Genomic DNA, 18,704 nt, shown 5'->3' with positions numbered 1-18,704 from the left:
TGAGAGAAAGAAGTACATAAGAATATAAATATATTCTATTATCATATTATGTATTATTGATCAAGAGATTTTTAAAACAAAACAAAAGCCCGTATAGTCATTTATCTAGATCTGCTGCTCACAACGTTGCGGCTGATTGAACAACAATCATGTCGATCACGTGGATACAAAGGCCAAACGAGGTGTGGGTGCTACCAAGACAATTGAGGCCGCTCTGTTTCCACATAGAGTTCTCTTCCTGATTATGCAGCTGGTCGCCCTGTCTGTCAATGATTTCGGATTGGGCTGTCCCACGCTGTCCGACACACAGATAGCAAAGCTGGATCGAGTGCAAAAGGAGGCAAGGAGGGTTGTGCTCCGCTCCACCAAGGACACTCCAATATTGTCTATGCACTACCTGCTAGGTTTAAGTGGCATCGGAGTATGCCATTATAGGATAGCTCAAGTAAAGATGCATCTAGGTGTAATGGACAAGAAAACTCATCCACTACACAAAGAACTTCATGACAACAAGAGAGGTAGAATCAAAAAAAGGAAATTCCTAGATGGCGGAAGTAGAGGATTCCCTCAGAAAAATCTCTGTACTTATCATTATCAAAGTTCCATTTTTTGGGTTGAAAACACTGAAATCCACCACGCTGGAGAATATCGACTACCGACTATAACGAGCGCACATTGTCCCCCTTCTACCTGCCACCAGACAACCAGTAACAACCAGTCAGCCTAATTGTCTTGTTTCGGAAACATTTTCTGTCTTTTTAAAGAGTTCTGACGTCAGCGATCTCACCCCGCATCTGCGTTAGGGTCGCTGCTGTTTCGAGAACAGACGACAGAACAATGAAAAAAAAGCCATTCGTAGATTTCTGCTTTGAACATTCTTTTATTTTCTTTATCATTCATTCAATTTAATTTCATTCATTTTGGAGAGTGCGTGTGTGCAAAAGCTTTTACCATGCAAAAACAAACATATTTTAAATGTGGAAACCAATGAATTTTGTATCAGTCATACCTTACCTCATAATGAGCAAACTGTATGTTTATTTGTTTTAGTTATCGTTTGTGCATGTTCAGGGTTTCCCCCCCTCCGATGGTACAATCTAAAATGGGAAGAAAAAATCAGAGAGACATTTTGTCTTTTGGTGGAGTATGGTTCAAAGTTATTTTAGCTCCTTTCTAAAACGAATGATGTCTTTCAATAATTTGCCTTTCTTCGACAAAAGTTGTCATCAAATTTGGCTTTGTGTGTCGCAATATATGTTTAAAATAATCTCTAAAAACTAAAATAAAACAAAAGCAAAAAAGCAAACAAAAAATAAAACAATAAAACCAAAATCCCAACATTATTCGCCTTACACAGCTGAGGATTTTCTATACGTTCAATATTATGTTATACAAGAAATATCTTCTCATCGTTTATTTGCGTTTCATCTTTGTGTTTGTCGGCTCAGACGGAAGTACATAATATGTATTAATCATTTCAAAACTTTCCTATTCCTAAGTTTGATTTTAAAAGATAAGGTTTTAAAAATGAAATAAAGAAAAGGTTTGAGAAATATCTGCTAAGCAATGATGGAAAACAAAGAAACAAACAAAGAGAGCATACAAATATACATAAAATCATTTTTCTTAGCCAGCCCCTCTCTTGTCCTGCCTCAGAGCGAGGAGAGTCCACTGTTGTCTGTGTTAGTGCTGGTAGAACCGTGAGAGGTACTGGCGTCGGCTGCTCTACCCACACGGTGTAAGCTTTTTCTCCCCCCAGGTGGCGGAGTTGGGAGAGGTTTAGGAGCTGCCACGTCGGGAGATTTCGTCTGTGAAGGATACATGGGCGACAACTGCCTCGTGGTGGGACATCGGAGCACCTTGGCTGTTCCCCCTTTGCAAAAGGTGGCTGCTGCTACTTCGGCGTTTCTGATGTTGGAATTTGAACGAGGGGTAGGTTGGTGAGACGTGGACGTCGCGGGTATTGTAGACGTCGGGCTGTGAGTCAACTGGTCTGTAGATCTGAAACTTGTCCCAGAAACTATGATGTCCCTTTCGGAGGTTTTAGCACTGACCAAAGTCGGGTGAGTATCAGACACAGTGGCGCTGCTGCTACCCACGGGCATTTGCATTTTGGGCGAGGGTGGTATCGAGACTCGTTTGAAAGGGGACGTGTTAGCCGCTGAAAACTGTTTTGAAGGCGATCCGTGATTATTCTGCAGTGATCTTTTCGATGGCGACATACGGTCTCTTTTTATGTGGCTGAGATCTTCAATGGACCTTGGCGGAGAACATTTGTGTACGACGTACATTTTTGCGGGCGTTTGGGGTCTCGAGAAAGCAGTGGAAGAAGTGCGTTCGACAGAATTTTGGATGTCTTTCTCACTCTTGAATTTGGAAGAAAAGCTCATTTTTCTCCCTGGGACGGGCGGTCCAACCCTAGGTCTCTCGTCTGTATGACTACGCGACGCACCGGCAAATTTGGATAAAGACTTTGTTGTCTGCTCCGTAAACGTAAGTTCACTTGCGTGTCCGTTATTTTTCTGCTTATCTTTGGTCGCCCTTTTGTGCGGACGCGCGCTGGTGTCGGATGTTACACCGCGATAAGTGGTTCTGTCCTGTTGATCATGCTGTTCCTCATGTGATAGCTCTTGTCCATGCTCCAACATTTGACGAACCGGTGAGAATCTGCTGCCATCTGCCGATCCGACATTTTCAAGAGAAGATGTGAAGGGGTCAGATGTATTGGCTCCTAGAGGGCTGCTCTGTGAGAAGACACCCATTTCTAAACGGCTAACTGTTCTCAGATTTGGGCCAGAGGCTGGGCGAGAGAGAGGCTTCCTCCCAAACGGATTTCTGGCCTGTGTTGCAGGTCCTGGATCCAAATCTCTCCCACGGTTTGTTACTAGGGAAGACTCGTTGTAACGGATAATCTCGCCGTGTGCTGCGCCATTCAGATGAGCATACTCTGTATTCAAAGTCCTCTGGATAGGACCAGGAGATATCAATGTTGAGACGTGTCTCTGTAGGATCTCAATCTCTCCAGTTAAATTTGGGACAATTTCGCTCGATGGCACAGAGTGCAAAGGAATTGCCTCTGGATCAATATAGTGTGGCTTACTTGGCCGCTGATGTAGAACATCTGCGACCGTTGTGTTCTTCTGTTCACTGTCTTTAGCATCCGCTCCAAGTGCTCCGGATGTTGCATGCTGTCTCCGATTTTTCAATTCCGACTCAGAGATGATTCGCTGATTCGCGTAACTTGATTCAGGACTATACGCAACTGGGTAAAGGTCTCGTTTGCTTTCGGACGTCACCAAGCTTTCAGTGGGATCTGTTTGACCACTTAAGGAACTGCTCGTCTGACCAGCATCTTTAGAGGTCCCTTTCGCGGGTTCACCTCCCTTAGAAAAGGATGGCATTGAGTATTTATCCTCAACGAAACAAGCAGACTGGACGTCTAAGTTTGAGTCTAAGCTCTCCAGAGTGTCTGACCTTGAAGTCGCACCTTGCACTTTTGAAATCAGTGTATGGGACGTCGCTGTTATTGTGTGAGGGGAAGGTACCTTGGGTTTGGAAGAAATATCTACTTTCTGTGAAGTACTGTAGGAAAATACTAGTTTGTTTTCTGAATGTTCTAGTTGTGAAGAAGTATTACCACTCAATGAAATTGGAGACAAGCTTAAAATGCCGCTAGTTTGTGGGTCGTTCTGTCGGACAGAGACATTACTTGTTGATTCTGTCGCTAATCCGCTTGCTTCACCCTGACAAGTGTGATTTTTCTCTTTATAAGAGGCTTTGAGGATGGTGAAAAATTCATAACTCGAAGAAGTATCTAATTGGTAAGTTTTCGTGTCGTTGGTTTGAGTAATTGCTCTACCAGATTCCACGTTCTTCGACTGTGCAGACCACTGGCGACGAGATATTCCGTCTAGTTTATGACGGTGTACCGCGCATGACAGCTCTTGCCGATGTTCCAACGTTTGATGCGACGACGGTGAGAATCTGCTGCCTTCTGCCGACCTCAAGTTTTCGAGAGAAGAGGTGTAGGGCTCAGATGTATTGGCTCCCAGAGGACCAAGGCCCGCAGACGTGACTGGTTCATTGTTTATGGGTGTACACCTGGCAGAACTGTGCTCTCTTTGGATATCAATCTTCTTTGAAGCATTTGAATAGACTGGCGATTTAGGAAAGTATTTTGGAAACTGCAATGCCCGATTTCTGAAAACAGCATCCTTGTAGTTCACTTCTTGATTTAATGGAAATTTTGGGGAAGTTTTTGGATCTTTATGGGCTCCAGAAAGACCTGGCGAAGGTTTAGCTCCTCTGTCTTTAGCAACAGATGCCGTCACCAGGTTCCGATTTCTGTGATTTATTGTATCTCGTACTTTCTTTATTTTGTATTTATACACAGCCATCGACAACGAAGCTAGACCAACAGGAGAAAGAAGACCCAAAAAGATGAAGACGGCCATTTTGAACTGGTTTGCTTTCGGTTCTGAAGTAATCTCGTTGCAAAACGTCCCTGTACGTCTGGGTCCGCACTGAAGGCAAGCACCGCTGAGGTGATGACACTTTTCCCTGACGCAGAACTCAGAACATCTGTTTGTGCACTGCTCACCGAAGCTGCCTTCATCGCATGTGGCGTTACAGAAAGGACCGCGATAGCCAGGTTTGCACTTCCAACACCAGCCAGACATAGGATCGCAAACCCCGCCACAATTTTCTGGACATTGAAGGTTACAACCCGGTCCAAAACTACCCCCTGGACAGAACTGATCGCATAAGGGTCCCGTGTAGCCTGGAAGACACAGGAGGCAGCTCCCATTTCTAAAGTGGCACATTTTGTCAACACATGTCTCTGGACATGACAGCGAGCATAGCTCTCCGTAAAGACCCGCTATGCACTGACCGTTACATCTCTTACCGACATACCCTGCCAGACACCCAACGCACACACCATTCACGGGATCACAAGTCCCGTTCTTACAGCGAACCGGACATTTTTTCTGACAGCTTCTACCGTAGTATCCTTCGTCACACGTCTCATTACAGAAAGGAGGTTTTAAACCGGAAGCACAGACATTACACTGCCCGTCTGTAGAGTTACACCAGCCCACACAGTTGCTGGGACAATACAGTTTGCATATAGCAGCCTCCCTTCGGTCGGCGCAGTTCACAGCACACTTTGCTCCCACGCCGTGAGAACAGTCAGTACAATGACCATCCAGAGGGTCACACGTATCTTCACAGGTCAGCGGACATCTTCTAGAACACTGGGCGCCGTAAGTGCCTTTTGGGCAAAGAGATGAACATTTGGGAAGAGCCAGGCCAGGAGCTCGGCACTCGAGACAATTCCCGGTTTTGACACTGCAGTCCGAGTCTTTGCACGCAGGGGTACATCTGTGTTTGCAGTTACGTCCAAAAAATCCTTTGTTACACGGGGAGAGGCAGTCGGGTAGCTTGAGCCCAGACTCCAGACAGTCGACACACTTTCCGTCTTCGCCGCATGATGTGGGGCATTGATTTGGACACTTACTCAGGCAGGAAGGACCAAAACGACCCGGTGGGCATTTCTTAGAAGATTTAGGACGCTTCTCGCCAGAAGACTTGGCAAAAAGAATTATGGTCAACAACAGAACGGCAATAGAGCGACAGTATGTACCACAGTCTGTTGCCATTTAATTAACCTTTCCAAATCGTGAAAGCCGTAATGAAAAAGGATTACAAATCTAAACACTGTCATTTTGGGAAATTTAATCTAAATGTATTCTTGGCAAATATCTAGCATTCTTATGCAAGGGCCACTTTTTGCTTTTGTAAGCATGTTTGTTTACATAATTCCCTACATGACGTTACCTTTGTTTCCTGTTTCACCAAGACGCTAAACACAAACAGCACCAATCCGCACCGTGCGATGCACAATCATGCGCAAACTCCGAGGAGGCCCCAGACTTTAGAAGATTGATGTTAATAGCGGCATTTGCCACTTGTAAATAATGTACGTTGTGTTTATACACTAGATCTATACATGTATTCATTTTGAAACAGTTAAAAGAATTCCCCTTTTGGGCACTTTGTGAAGAGAGAGAAAAAAAGCGTCAATGATTTCATTGACTAGGGTAAGGGTCTTGCTGAACCTAAAACGAGAAAAACTTAGGATCAAGGAGCGATAATGAAAATGTGCCCAACAAATCAAACACTGAACTGAGTCAAATAAACACCATTGATCGTTTGCCCAACATGAAAGTGTTTGCATTTTACTTGTTAGTTGGCTGAGTGATGTGTTGTGATTATTTTGATTATTTCGCTGTTTGCCAAGCGCGAACAGTTTGTCACTATGCATTCCGTGCAAAAACAGCCTTTCACTACATATTTTATAGTGCGCTGTGAAAAGAAGGTGGTGGCGATAGATTGGACATACTCTCAGGAAGTCATGTAAATGCATAACAAACAGTGTTGGATTGGAATCCACAGGGTAACAGACCAAGGGAAAGGCCACGTGAGACCTGGAACAGTCCCAGAGAATGATGCACAGATTTAGTATTTTTGGTTTTAGTAGAGGTTTTACGGCGCTCGCACCTGCATAAGGTCATATGAGCGCCAAGGGGTAGATGTCAACAGAGAAGTCCTTACAGAGAAACAGACTTACTCGGTTCTCCTCTGTAGCTTCAACAGCACAAAGTCTGCTTCGACTATCAAGGCACCCCGGAAAAGGCCGGTCACAAGAGTTTGACAAAAATACAAAAGAGGTAGAGGAAAATGACGATAGTAAGGATTAGGAAAGAAAAAGCAGCAGTTCCCTGTTGTAGTTCAGGCACAGCTATGAGCATGACATTGATGAATCAGCCCATTTACAATTCTACAGTGCATTAGAACGAGAAATGTCCACCCTTTGGGAATGGCCTAAAGACACTTCAGTTAGTGGCACCGCCCCAGGGGGTATGATGCACAGAAGTGGGAAAACGTGGTATAATATCAAGGGGCTAGCCCAAGAAAGAGAAAGGCGGAACGTGTTTGTTCATGGCCTGTACCTTGATGCACGGTGATTTAGTTTTAGTAATGTGCATATAAATGCAGAAGATTAGATGTGTTTCAAGGCAGTAACAAACACAAAAAAAGGAGGAGAAATGACGATAGAAGCTTGACTGGAAAGAACGAGCAAACCCCACAAGAGCACCCGTCAACCACCCACAGTGCAGAATGAGCATGGCAGTGATGATGATGACGGAAAAGAGCATTCCCAGTATGACGCTGTCGAGTTAGTTAAGTTTCAGTAAGAGTTTTACGGCACTTGCAACACAATAAGGTCATACACTTGCTGAAGATTAGAGGTGTTACAAGTAACAAACACAAAAAGGAGGAGAGATCAGGAATATAGATGTTTGACAGGAGAGAAGGAGCAAACCACACAAGGTCATCTAAACAGACACTAACGGTCCAAGTCTACTGAGGTGAAGGAACGCAATCGTATCGGGCAACTCAGCTGTGGGACATAAGCCACAGCACACACGTTTAGCTTTAGTTTTAGTAAGAGTTTGACGGCACTTGCAACACAATAAAGTCATCATATAAGTGCCAAGAATAGATGAGTTACTAGAGAGTAACATAGGCCTTCACAAAAAAAGGAGGAGAGATAAGGACGATATGTTTGATAGGAAAGAGCGAGCAAACCACACCAGAGCACCCGCTAACCACCCACTAACATACATGTAGCTGTTGGGTTTTGATTTGAGTTTTAAAAAAGCACATCAATACAAAACGGTCATTTAGAGTAGAGGAGAAGCAAGACAAATAAACAGAAACAGCAGAGGAAAAGACATAAAGTAGGAAGTACCAGTGGCGCCCTCCAACCACCCGTTTTTTTTATAGTAGAGGGTTTTACGGCGCTCGCAACTGCATAAGGTCATATGAGCGCCAAGGGGTGAGTGTCAACAGAGAAGTCTTTACAGGGAATCAGACTTAGACTGCTCATCTCTCTAGCTTCAACAGCACAAGGTCTGCTTCGACTATCAAGGTACCCAAAATAGCATGTGACAAGAGAGTGACAAACATACAAAAGAAGTAGAGGAAAATGGCAATAGTAAGGATTAAGAAAGAAAAAGCAGCAGTTCGCTGTTGTAGATCAGGCACAGTTATGAGCGAGACATGAATCAGCCCATTTACAATTCTACTGTGCTTGAAAGAGAAATGTCCCCCCTTTGGGAATGGCCTAAAGGGGGGACATTTCTCGTCCAAGCACATTCATTCAGAAACATACTTGCAATTGTACAAAATGGTCACCTATTGTCAGGAATAAAAGTGTTCGTCTTAGACAGGTGGGCATCTTGAATAGTGTCATTATAATGTAGAAAAAAATAATAAATGGCGGGAATTTGGGCATGGAAAAGTTCCTTTGAGGTCTAAAAATCGATAAGAGTAGGCTTTGGCCGCCACCCAGGCAAAATTCAAAATCAATTCCTACCAAAACTGGAAATGTTTAAAGTCATGTCCCATGTGCTCATTTGACTTTAAGCAGTGGCTAGCACTGTAAAACTCTTACCAAAACACAACGAAAGGTGAGAAAGGAGAAGTGGTCGTCAGTACTAGTGATTGACTAGGACAGGTCTGAGCAAATTCGACTGTACAAATCATCTCCTGACAATAATCCTGCTACGTCATATCCTTAAAAAACAAACAACAACAACAACAACAAAAACCAAAAGAAAAGAAAAAGAAAAACATAACATTTGTTTAAAAACTTTATTCAATTGTGTTGCTTGTATGTGAGCCAAAACAAACATGGCTTCAAAGTGAACAAAGGTATGTGTAGGTTTTAGCCTTACTGCACAGACCTAGAATTATAATATCAGAAACATTTTATTTCCTTTTTTTGTCTTTCACAGAAAAAAATATCATCTATAAAATTACTTTTTATTAGGAAAAATCCATCAAAAAAAGAATTTTAGAAATAATAATCAAGATATCAAAACACAGAATTTGACAACAATAGCATTCACAGACTACATATGAATTTGCAAACCTCCAACAAAGCATAGTAAAGATAAAATTGCACAGAAAACAAAATTGTCTATTTCCTATAAAAGTTGTATTCCAAAACATCAGTATTCTCCGTGGAAGACTAACATACCCCTTCTATAGTCTATGGGTTTATTTCTGTTGTTTTTTTAGTTTTATTATAAACTTGAACCTAAAATAATCCAACGGTAACAGCACTGATTTCAGGGTTTACGTCGGATTTTTTCCCCCTTCCAACTTAACTATTCACTGATAAAAGTAAGACGCTAAAGCCACTCAAAGAAAATTAATAAGTATTTGATGTGGTAGTACAGAAAACAAATAAACAAAAAATATATGTATTTATCTGGTTGTGAGCCATGGTATTGGAGCAAAGCTATATTAACAGCCACCTATCAGTTAAAAAAGTAAACAAGAATCCCCCCAGATTCGCACTAAATCTCATAATCTTTCATTCTAAACACGATACTGACTTCAAATGACAGTAGCATGCTCAGTGTTCTGAAAAGAGCAGAAAAAAGGTCATAACGTCAATGTCTAACTTTAACTCTTGTACATGTCTGTGTGAACACTGATTTTCAAAAATGTTGAAAAAAAAGTTTTCTTTCTTATTTTCTTCCAGAATTAGTCAAAATATTGTGTAAGTGTTCTTCTCATATAATATTATAGCGTTATATATTGTAATTATAGAAATAAAAATAGATTTAGATACACTGTTGAGTGTTGGACACCAATGATATGTGTCACGACGCAGTGGAATCAGGCTCTCGTCAATTTTTGGCCATGTAGAGTTATCGAAATCATCTTACTAGCTTAGCTTGTTCACTTGTCTTGTTTTCGATTTAAAAAAATATCCATTTATCTTGAATGCAATTCGAGATATTTGCGACTGAAGGAGGTGGGGTTCACCTGGTTTCAGAGGTAAAATTTGAGTGAAAATGGCTGCCAAATATTAGTTATTTTCTTAGCTTGAGAGTCCATGGAAACTGGGAATTCACATTTTTTGTGCCTTTCATCAGTTTTTCAGTAAAATCCTCATAGAAATGTTTTCTTAGGCATGACAGGTGTTGAGCCAAAAAAACAAAAATTCAATAAAAATTCACAAACCTGCGAAAAAATGCCAGTTTCTTCACTTTGATTACTTTGACGAGCACCTGATTTCACCAAGCTGCCTCACATACACCAATGATGATGTCGTGACACGTGAGGAGGGTTTCACTGTGATGGCACTACACTCGTGTGTATAAATTAAACCACTCTTTGTGCCGATGACCAAGCAAGTCCCCCCATTTCCACACGCACACACACACAGCATGATGTGCGGGCAAACACAATGAAAGATAACATCAGCCAGCTGTTCAGATGTACCATGCCCAAATTTTCTGAAAAATTCCTTTAATGCAGTTTCTTAATCTGTGGTTTTGGTTGCCAAATGTTTTGTAGAAATTCACATTCTAAATGCTGGGGGAAAAAGGTGAAATGATATAGGTTCAACTCCCCTATGCAGCTACATGCATAAGATTATTTAAGAGGTGGGACCTCCAAGTTTAATGTCCACCCCCAAAAGGACTGACCTAAATGGGAAATTCGTAGAAAGTGCTTTTTTCGAGGACACAACATCGGACCGAGCTGTCGCTTGAACAAATGTTGGGGGAAAGAAAGCAAGAAAAGACATATAATATAGGTACAATTGCAACAGAATGAAATCTGTCTTTGCAAAAACAGATACAATATAATTTCTTTTGGTGTGTGCACCTGATGGAACATCTGGTGTGCAGGGCTAAAACAGCAACAGATGATACATATAAGCAAAGACTTCAACAATATACATAGTATAATTTAAATGTCTTTTTTTTTTTTTTTAACTAAAACAAGCTTTACACTTACATGGCTTTTTATACTCTCCTTTGTGTGGGTTCCTTATACATGCAAGAGAAACTTACCTTTTCATAATATTTATACATTTTAATGAATATCTGTACACAAACATTTTAAGCCAAACATCATACAAAAAGCAAAATACAAAAGTTGAATAAATAAAAGGTGATTTTTTGTTCTCTGTACACAGTGTGATGGTTTAAACAAAAAAAATAATACAAATCTTAATTTCAATGATTCATGACTAGTGTGGATGAAATTAGAAATAAAAATTTTGCAACAGTATCATCATATATGCAAGTAGTCACGTCTCGCTATTCACACACAAGATCACATGCCGCCACGAGGTACTAGAGTCACAGATGCTCAAGCTGGTGGAAGAAACGGAAGCTGTCACATCGCGATAAACAGCACTAATCACGCACATCCCAGGCTGAGAGATTGGGAGTGTATAGAAATAGTAAGCTTTGATGAAGACTGAAAGTGCTAATGCTGAGAGAGTGATAGAAAGGTGAAAAAAATCATCACAAAATGAAACCAAAACAAAACAAAACAAATCCTCAAAACGAAACAAAATAACAAAAATTGAAGTCGAATAATGCTGACACAAAGTGAAAATACTACAAATTTGAAAACTGAAAACCATCTCCCTTTGTACTCAGTTATCTTTTACTGTCTTATTATTTAAATAGTTTCAAAAACAAGGTCAAGGAACTGGAACAAAACGATTATTAAAAACTTACGTTCAACCCACGCTGTGGATTTCTTTTACATACTTGGCCTATTTTCAAACAGCATCCCGGTGAGTTGTTGATATAATACCCCGCCCCCCCAAAACCACATTTAAAAAAAACAACCTCCTTCTTTTATACCCAGTGCACACAGCTCATCAGATTCATCAAACTGAGTTGGGGACATCTAGATATTTCTTTTAGGAGGGGCGAAAAGCTACCATTTTGGCATACTATGACCAATTTGACTCTCAACCTAAAAAATCAGACATGTCTGATCTTGAAGGCTACAGTTAAACCTAGTTGAGTTCTGTCGTTGTGTGCTAAAATGGCAGCTTTTTCCCCAAACCACGAAGAAAAAATTTGGCTGGCCCACGTATCAAACTAATGAAATCTGACAGGCAGCTTTTTTTTTTCCTTTTTAAAAAATGTGTTTTTACGCCCCCATCAACATAAGTTAGACCATGTTAACGACAGGCTTCTGACCCTGCCTGTCATGGCCTACCTGGGCTAAGAGGGAAACACAATATCGCAGCAGAAAGACTAAGATAACTAATACAAATTTCTCCCCACTTGGGAATCAAACTTGGGTCTCCTACAAATGACAACAACGCGTCTACCTACTACACCATAGATGCCAATCTGATTGGCAGGGTGCACTATATTTTATGTTGACTGCTTTACAAAGTATGGGTTAACCACCTCTTTAATTCTATACAGACAATTCATGAAATCCTTTGACAATAGATCCATCTCCGACAAGACAAAGCTAGGAGTGGTTTGAAAGCCTTGATAATCTATAATAAATCCCAAGTCCAAGGACGCCCTATGAGGGATGCTGCTTGTTTGTATTCTTCATTTCACTAAGGCGTTTACCCAGCTTTCCACCCATTATTAAAAAAATTCTTTGACAGAACAGTGGACATTTTGTATTGATGGCAGTTTTTGGTAAGAACAAAACGCACGTTTTATCACAGTGTACCTAAACGTAATGCAGAAAATGTACAGTTATATATATATATTGGGTGTATACACAGTCCATATGCCTTTCAAAGATACTGCGCATTTAACTTTCCACTATCTATATGTCATCATTCGTTCCATTCTACACATCTTAACCAATACAAAGAAACATGTTTCAAAGATACAGATACAAGTGTCATAACATAGTGTAATCAGACGTTCATCAATCTTTGGGCACTTAGAGGTATTGGTACTATCTTAAAGCCTGTTCCTTCTGCTTTTGATGAATAAAACATCAATCAATCTTGAAAAAAATTCAAAACATTTGCTGTTGAAAAAGGTAGGGATTTATTTTATAGTAGAGGGCGCTCGCAACTGCATACGGTCAGATGAGCGCCAAGGGGTGGGTGTCAACAGAGAAGTATTTACAGGGAATCGGACTTACTCTGCTCACCTCTCTAGCTTCAACAGCACAAAGTCTGCTTCGTTGAGGTTTGACCACTTACAAAGATTGAATGTCCTTGTAAACTGCTAGTTTACATCTTATGTGTCTTTGATCAACGTTTTTCAGTAAAATTCTTTAAAAATTAGCTTTTACAAGGACATGAAACGTGTTGAGCTGCAGAAAAATATTTTTTTAATCTAAAGAAATTGCTCATCCAGCAGAAAAATGACGGTTTCTTCAATTTCATTATTTCGACAAGTGCCTGATTTCACCACGAAGACACATACATATCTACTTGTAGAAAGACAAACAATACAGAAATAAATACCAGAGGCAGCACACCTGTGGACTCTGATGAAGTACACATGGAATCTAAAACAGTATGCTTCGTGGCAGACAATGTACCAATACCTTTTCATGATTACAAACAAGTATAAATAAACAAATTTAGGCTTAAAAACTTAAAATTTGTTTCATTAAATGTGACAGTAAACAGCCACTCTGAAGGCAACAGCAAAACAAATGAGCCTTTCTCAGCAAACCTTTTAAAGTCTATTAACAATTACAGTGAAAAAAAAAGAAAAAAAGAACAAAGAAAGAAAGATAGAACAAAAAACAAAAAACAAAATCAAATTAAATCTGCACATGAATATATGTATGAAAATTTGTCAATTCCACTTCCATGAAAGAAAAGGTGATTATGATGGGAATCCTTAAACTTTGCAACACAAAAGGCATTTCAACATCAGGTAACGCAAGTACAAAGTACAAAATAGTTTATAAATATACAAAATCAGTTTAAATTAAAACTTTTAAAAATCAATTTAAAAAATTATCAACCCTTTCCTGTTAAACTTGTCCGAAACAATGTGAGCCTTTATGTATCACCCATGTTACGAGTTCAAACATGCTAAACTCAGGTTGATATGCACTTTGTTTCTCTTCCAAATAATTTCTATAGCTTGGCTATGACATATATTATATCACTGCTTTAAACTGCAGCCTTGTTTTCACTCCCCTAAACAAACGCATCACAGCCAGAAGCAGTGTCACTCCCCTTCACTTTTACTAAATGCCAGAAGTGACAAATAGCTATGAAACAAACAAAAATCTTTAACGTATGGTAATCAGGCCTTTGAATTTCTAGATTTATCCAGAAAATCGGCACTTCTAAAATGAAATAGAATCAGAAAACTAAAATGTTACGTGCAAAGGAAGTTTAAAAAATGGGTGACTATTGTAAGGAAGATTGACATAGGAAAGGGTTAACATATCAGCGATCCTGCCCCAAAAATGAGTACACAGACGGAGAATCCTGTCCTTGGCTCCTATATCTTGATCAAGAAGCTGATCCCAAAATTTCCACTCAGAATATTTGTAAATGGCCCACTGTCTCAAAATTTGTATTCTTGACATAAAAATAAATCATATGAAAACCAGGATTAAAATGAAATTGATATTATATACAAACATACATGCACAATTAGAAAATTTGGCAACACAGACAGAAGGGCCTGGCCTAAATAACAGAAACTTTTTGTAAAACGGGCAAGTACAATCCGCCATTTTAAAGAAACAAAATAGAGGAGAAGTGCAGTAGACTCTACCTATATTCCTAGCAGTAGACTCCACCTATATTCCTAGCAGTAGACTCCACCTATATTCCTAGCAGTAGACTCCACCTATATTCCTAAACTGGTAGACTCCACCTATATTCCTAAACTGGTAGACTCCACCTATATTCCTAAAGTGGTAGACTCCACCTATATTCCTAAAGTGGTAGAGTATGAGCTGCTATATTGTATGCCTTTGTCATATCGTTGGTGCTCTGATGGAACCTCGCTGGTTCAAATTTTGGCGAAAATCACTTTTTTGCACTAAAAAGTTCCTGATACCTTCAAGCACAATAAGTATAGTCTAAATATCAAGTCCAAAATATTAAATAATATCTTGAAAAGAACTTAAAATTCTACGCAAACCTCACTATCCACCATAACGGCACATTTCATCCTTTGAACTTCAGTAACACAATAACAAGGTTATTAGAGAGCACCAAAAGAGTGACATGGGTCCGTGAACCTCGTTCTATCTCTGTCCATGTTGTCCCTTATTTTATCGATTTCGTTTGATGTGCTGAAAAGTAATATATACAAATTATACTCACTCACTTGCTGGCCATCAGGACATCATAAAACAAACCACAGCAAGTGAAACATGAGCATTTAAAGATAACCCAAAGATAGCAAGGCCAGTACAGAGCAACCCAGTTCCATGTGTTGCACTGTCCTGAGACCTTGAAGAAGTTCAAAGGAGCAGCGCTTGAGACGGAAAACCTCGCCGACCTAAGGATGTTTTGTCGTTAACTCAGATTGCGCAATAATGCGCAAGGTAAAAGACATACTTAACTGTTTGACAAATTGACAACATTTTATTGGCTAGGTGTTCACATTAACAATGTCAGAAAGATTTCTGTGTCTCTTGTGAAATTAAAAAATTCAAGTAAACAAGGTTCCAATGGAGCACCAACGATATAACGCATTACTTACTTTACGGCATAATTTCAAGGATAAATTCTGTCATTTCATTTTTCCTACCTGCTTCACACTGTCAAAAAATTAGCCAATAGCTCAAAGTGGAATGGAGATTAATTCTCAAAAGGACCAGTCGTACTCCATCTCTAATAAAACTATAACAAGCTCTGGTTTGCAGTTTGAACAGCTGAATATTCAACAATACACACATCTACTTCCCACTATTTCTGCATCCAGATAAAACAGACACTAAGTAAAGACCTATGGGCAATATACATTTTTTTAAAATACGTCAAAACATTGGTGGTTGTTAACACAAATGTCTGTCCTACAAAACCAGTGTAAAAAAAAACATGCAAGAAATGCTCCAAATGTAGGTCTGTTGAGAAAGGTTCAAGAAAGCTGCTGAGAGCAGCATTATCATTTTCCCCTTCATCGATGGATAATGAAGAAAACACCCCCCCCTCCCCCCCCCAACCACCACCCCACGTCTTTTTAACACAACTAAAGAAACATTTACAAAAAAACCTTTAAAAAATGCACAGAACAAACACAAGGATCAAAGTGAATGGTAACTATGCAAGGGAAATAAACTTTAAAATACTAGAGAGCCAAGCACGGAAAGCAATTATAACTGTAGGCCTAACCATCTCAAGCTTTGACTGGGTGATACAATTAATGCACATCTCGCATGTATAATAGTAACTAAAGAATCCTAGCAAGTACCATAACTTCAAGCAGTCTAGAGCATTAAAAAAAAAAAAAACATGACTTAGACCTTTTGCAATATGTGCACGCTTTTTTCATTTTCATTAGGCCTATAAATTTCATTCTTTTCATGCTGTTCATACAATATAGCACATTACAACAACAAAAAAATTGAACAAACATCAAGACCGGGAAAGGCCTAAAAAAAAGAAATTGACACAACACACTAGCTCAAAATGAGCCCTTAAGTCACTTTGCTATGGTAAACAAAATCTTGACAACAACATTCAAAAATTAAAGAAAAGCTCAAGAATTTAAACAGATAACAGTCTGCCATGTTTTGCATCATTATTTTGGCCATTGAGTCTTAAAGTAAGGTGAGAAACTTTGCTATTAAAAGCCCTAGACAAAGAGAGGCCTGAAGCTGAAAACAACAAGAGCACAATATGTGCGCCTGGAGAAATAGCAGTCTGGAATATTTTTGCTTTGAAATAACGGCCTATTCTCAATGGAAATTTAAAGCTGAAAAATGCAGATTTGAACAAATTTGTTGAAGGATTTGAGTAAGTTAAAAAACATGTAATATTTTGTAAAATAAGCACAGCTGAACCCGCTCCACTGGTATCTGCTCTGCGCATATAATAGGAAGCTGTAATTTTGCAACTTTATCCATCTGGGACACAATTCACTATGAAGTAATTCCTCCAAATACGACTTCATGTGTCTAATATAATCGTGAATATTCGCATATTTTGTCTAAAGCTTGTCAAAATTACCCTGAAGTCTCTCTATGAAAAAGTACAAACCGATTTTAGTACCAGAATACATCTACAATGTAATACATAAACAGTGTCTGTTACACTCGATAAATTCCTTATTTTTCAAAACAGTTTAGTCTAGGTTTTGTAAGTTGACTGACTAACAGAAATCACTTCTCGTAATTGTAGTATAAGAATAATTTCTAGCTTTCCAGTGACGTACTGAATTAGCACCAGACCTCTATGACCATTTGCAATAACTGACAATGTTCTGATTTCTTTACATATTCATAAGTGTCCGCGCATACCCGACATAAAAACTAAGAATGGATGGGTTAGTGTTAGCTGTCATTATTTTTTTTTCCATACAAGAAGTTTATCTCTACCCATGTAGTATTAAAAGTTTTGTGTTTTTAAAAAATCACATAATATATCTTTCTTAGTTGTGTGCAGGCTGCCACAGACACAGCATGATTCATGAACAAATGCAGAGTTTAATGGTAGAAAAAGAGCTAAAGTTGAGTGTCTTTAATTAAAAAATACAGGTGTGCATCTTTCTTTTCCTATAACTTGACTATTACTACTTGCGCAGATTTAAGATTTCTCATGGTAAATGACATGATATTCGTAGTCAGTCTAACACAGATTTTGGAGAGATCTGCGGAGCTGTTTAAAATAAACAATAAATTATTCATAAGTATATAACTAAAATAGGACAAATTGGGCACTCTACAAACACTTGTCTAGAACAAAAACTAAGGCATAGAAATTAACCATTCTAACGCAGAATAAACCTCAAGAATTTGAGCTTTTAGTACATCCCCCTATTGGTTTGCTGTGTTTAATGGGGAAGAAGTTATAGCGGTTAAAATGTAGACAAAAATGCACATCTTAACACTTGGAAACCGTAATGGGAAGTTTTATTAAGCAGGTCAATAAAAGAATAAAAACACGAAACACTTTCTATAAAAATTAGTACATGGTTTTGAGACAGTTACACTTTTGAGTCTTCTGAAGGTTTTATTGTGATATTTTTTTTCTCACTAAGTCCACACTTTCATAGTCTTTTTTGACTTCCCTACTCAAAAAAATGAATGCCCAAAACTGGGACTATTCTCCAGGAACGTACATATTGATAACATCATGTAGGCTACACACAAACAAACCCCCCGCCCCCCCCACCCCCAACCCTACCTACCACAAACAAGTCCCTAATCATGTGAACAACAGCTTTGTACAATGTCAGCGAGAGATAACATACAAAGAGAGGCTACCCCTGGAAGAACAGACATCTCATTCCATTGGTCAGGCAAGAGAGCATTGAGAGCACACACTTAGGAAGATCTGGCTAGATAATGCCGTTTTTTATCATTGAACACAATTTTCGTCTTGATTGTCGTCCTGATAGAAAAACCAGTTAAACAGCAACAGTTAACAAACATTTACTAAGTCGTTAACTTTATCTTTCAAAATGGAGCAATACTGAAAAAGACAAACAACACTCTCCTTTTTTTTGGCAGAGCACTATAAAAATGTCCTCCTGCCATTACCTACTCTCGGTGATCTTACTTTTATTTAAAAAAGCAAACTTAAGACACATAACCCAGCCTGCCTATTTAGTGCTATTTACAACAGGGAGTCAAGGAAAAGCAAAAACAAGTTCTGGAAAAGAAGAATTACAAAGTTCAGCTCC

General features: G+C 39.3%; 1 protein-coding gene and 1 long non-coding RNA gene across 2 annotated transcripts; both read right to left on the bottom strand.

The window, feature by feature from the left end:
- Positions 1-902: 902 nt before the first annotated feature.
- On the bottom strand, positions 903-5,886 carry LOC101863876. The gene has a single exon (XM_005091553.3). It carries the CDS (start codon positions 5,658-5,660, stop codon positions 1,653-1,655), a length of 4,008 nt encoding a protein of 1,335 aa, XP_005091610.1. The 5' UTR covers positions 5,661-5,886; the 3' UTR covers positions 903-1,652.
- A 6,138-nt stretch (positions 5,887-12,024) lies between these two features.
- On the bottom strand, positions 12,025-16,009 carry LOC106014183. The gene is made up of 2 exons (XR_001185531.2): positions 14,778-16,009; positions 12,025-14,696 (listed from the first exon to the last, which is right to left on the bottom strand). It is a non-coding gene; the product is annotated as an uncharacterized LOC106014183 (long non-coding RNA).
- Between the last annotated feature and the right edge of the window lie 2,695 nt (positions 16,010-18,704).

Source organism: Aplysia californica, unplaced genomic scaffold (genome assembly GCF_000002075.1).
Source record: "Aplysia californica isolate F4 #8 unplaced genomic scaffold, AplCal3.0 scaffold00032, whole genome shotgun sequence".
NCBI lineage: Eukaryota > Metazoa > Mollusca > Gastropoda > Aplysiida > Aplysiidae > Aplysia > Aplysia californica.
Note: the sequence above shows the minus strand (reverse complement) of the source record. Positions and strands in the feature narration are given on the sequence as shown.

Bases quoted from the DNA above. Each gene is read 5' to 3' on its own strand.
- LOC101863876 (XM_005091553.3), bottom strand. From the start codon at position 5,660: ATGGCAACAGACTGTGGTACATACTGTCGCTCTATTGCCGTTCTGTTG.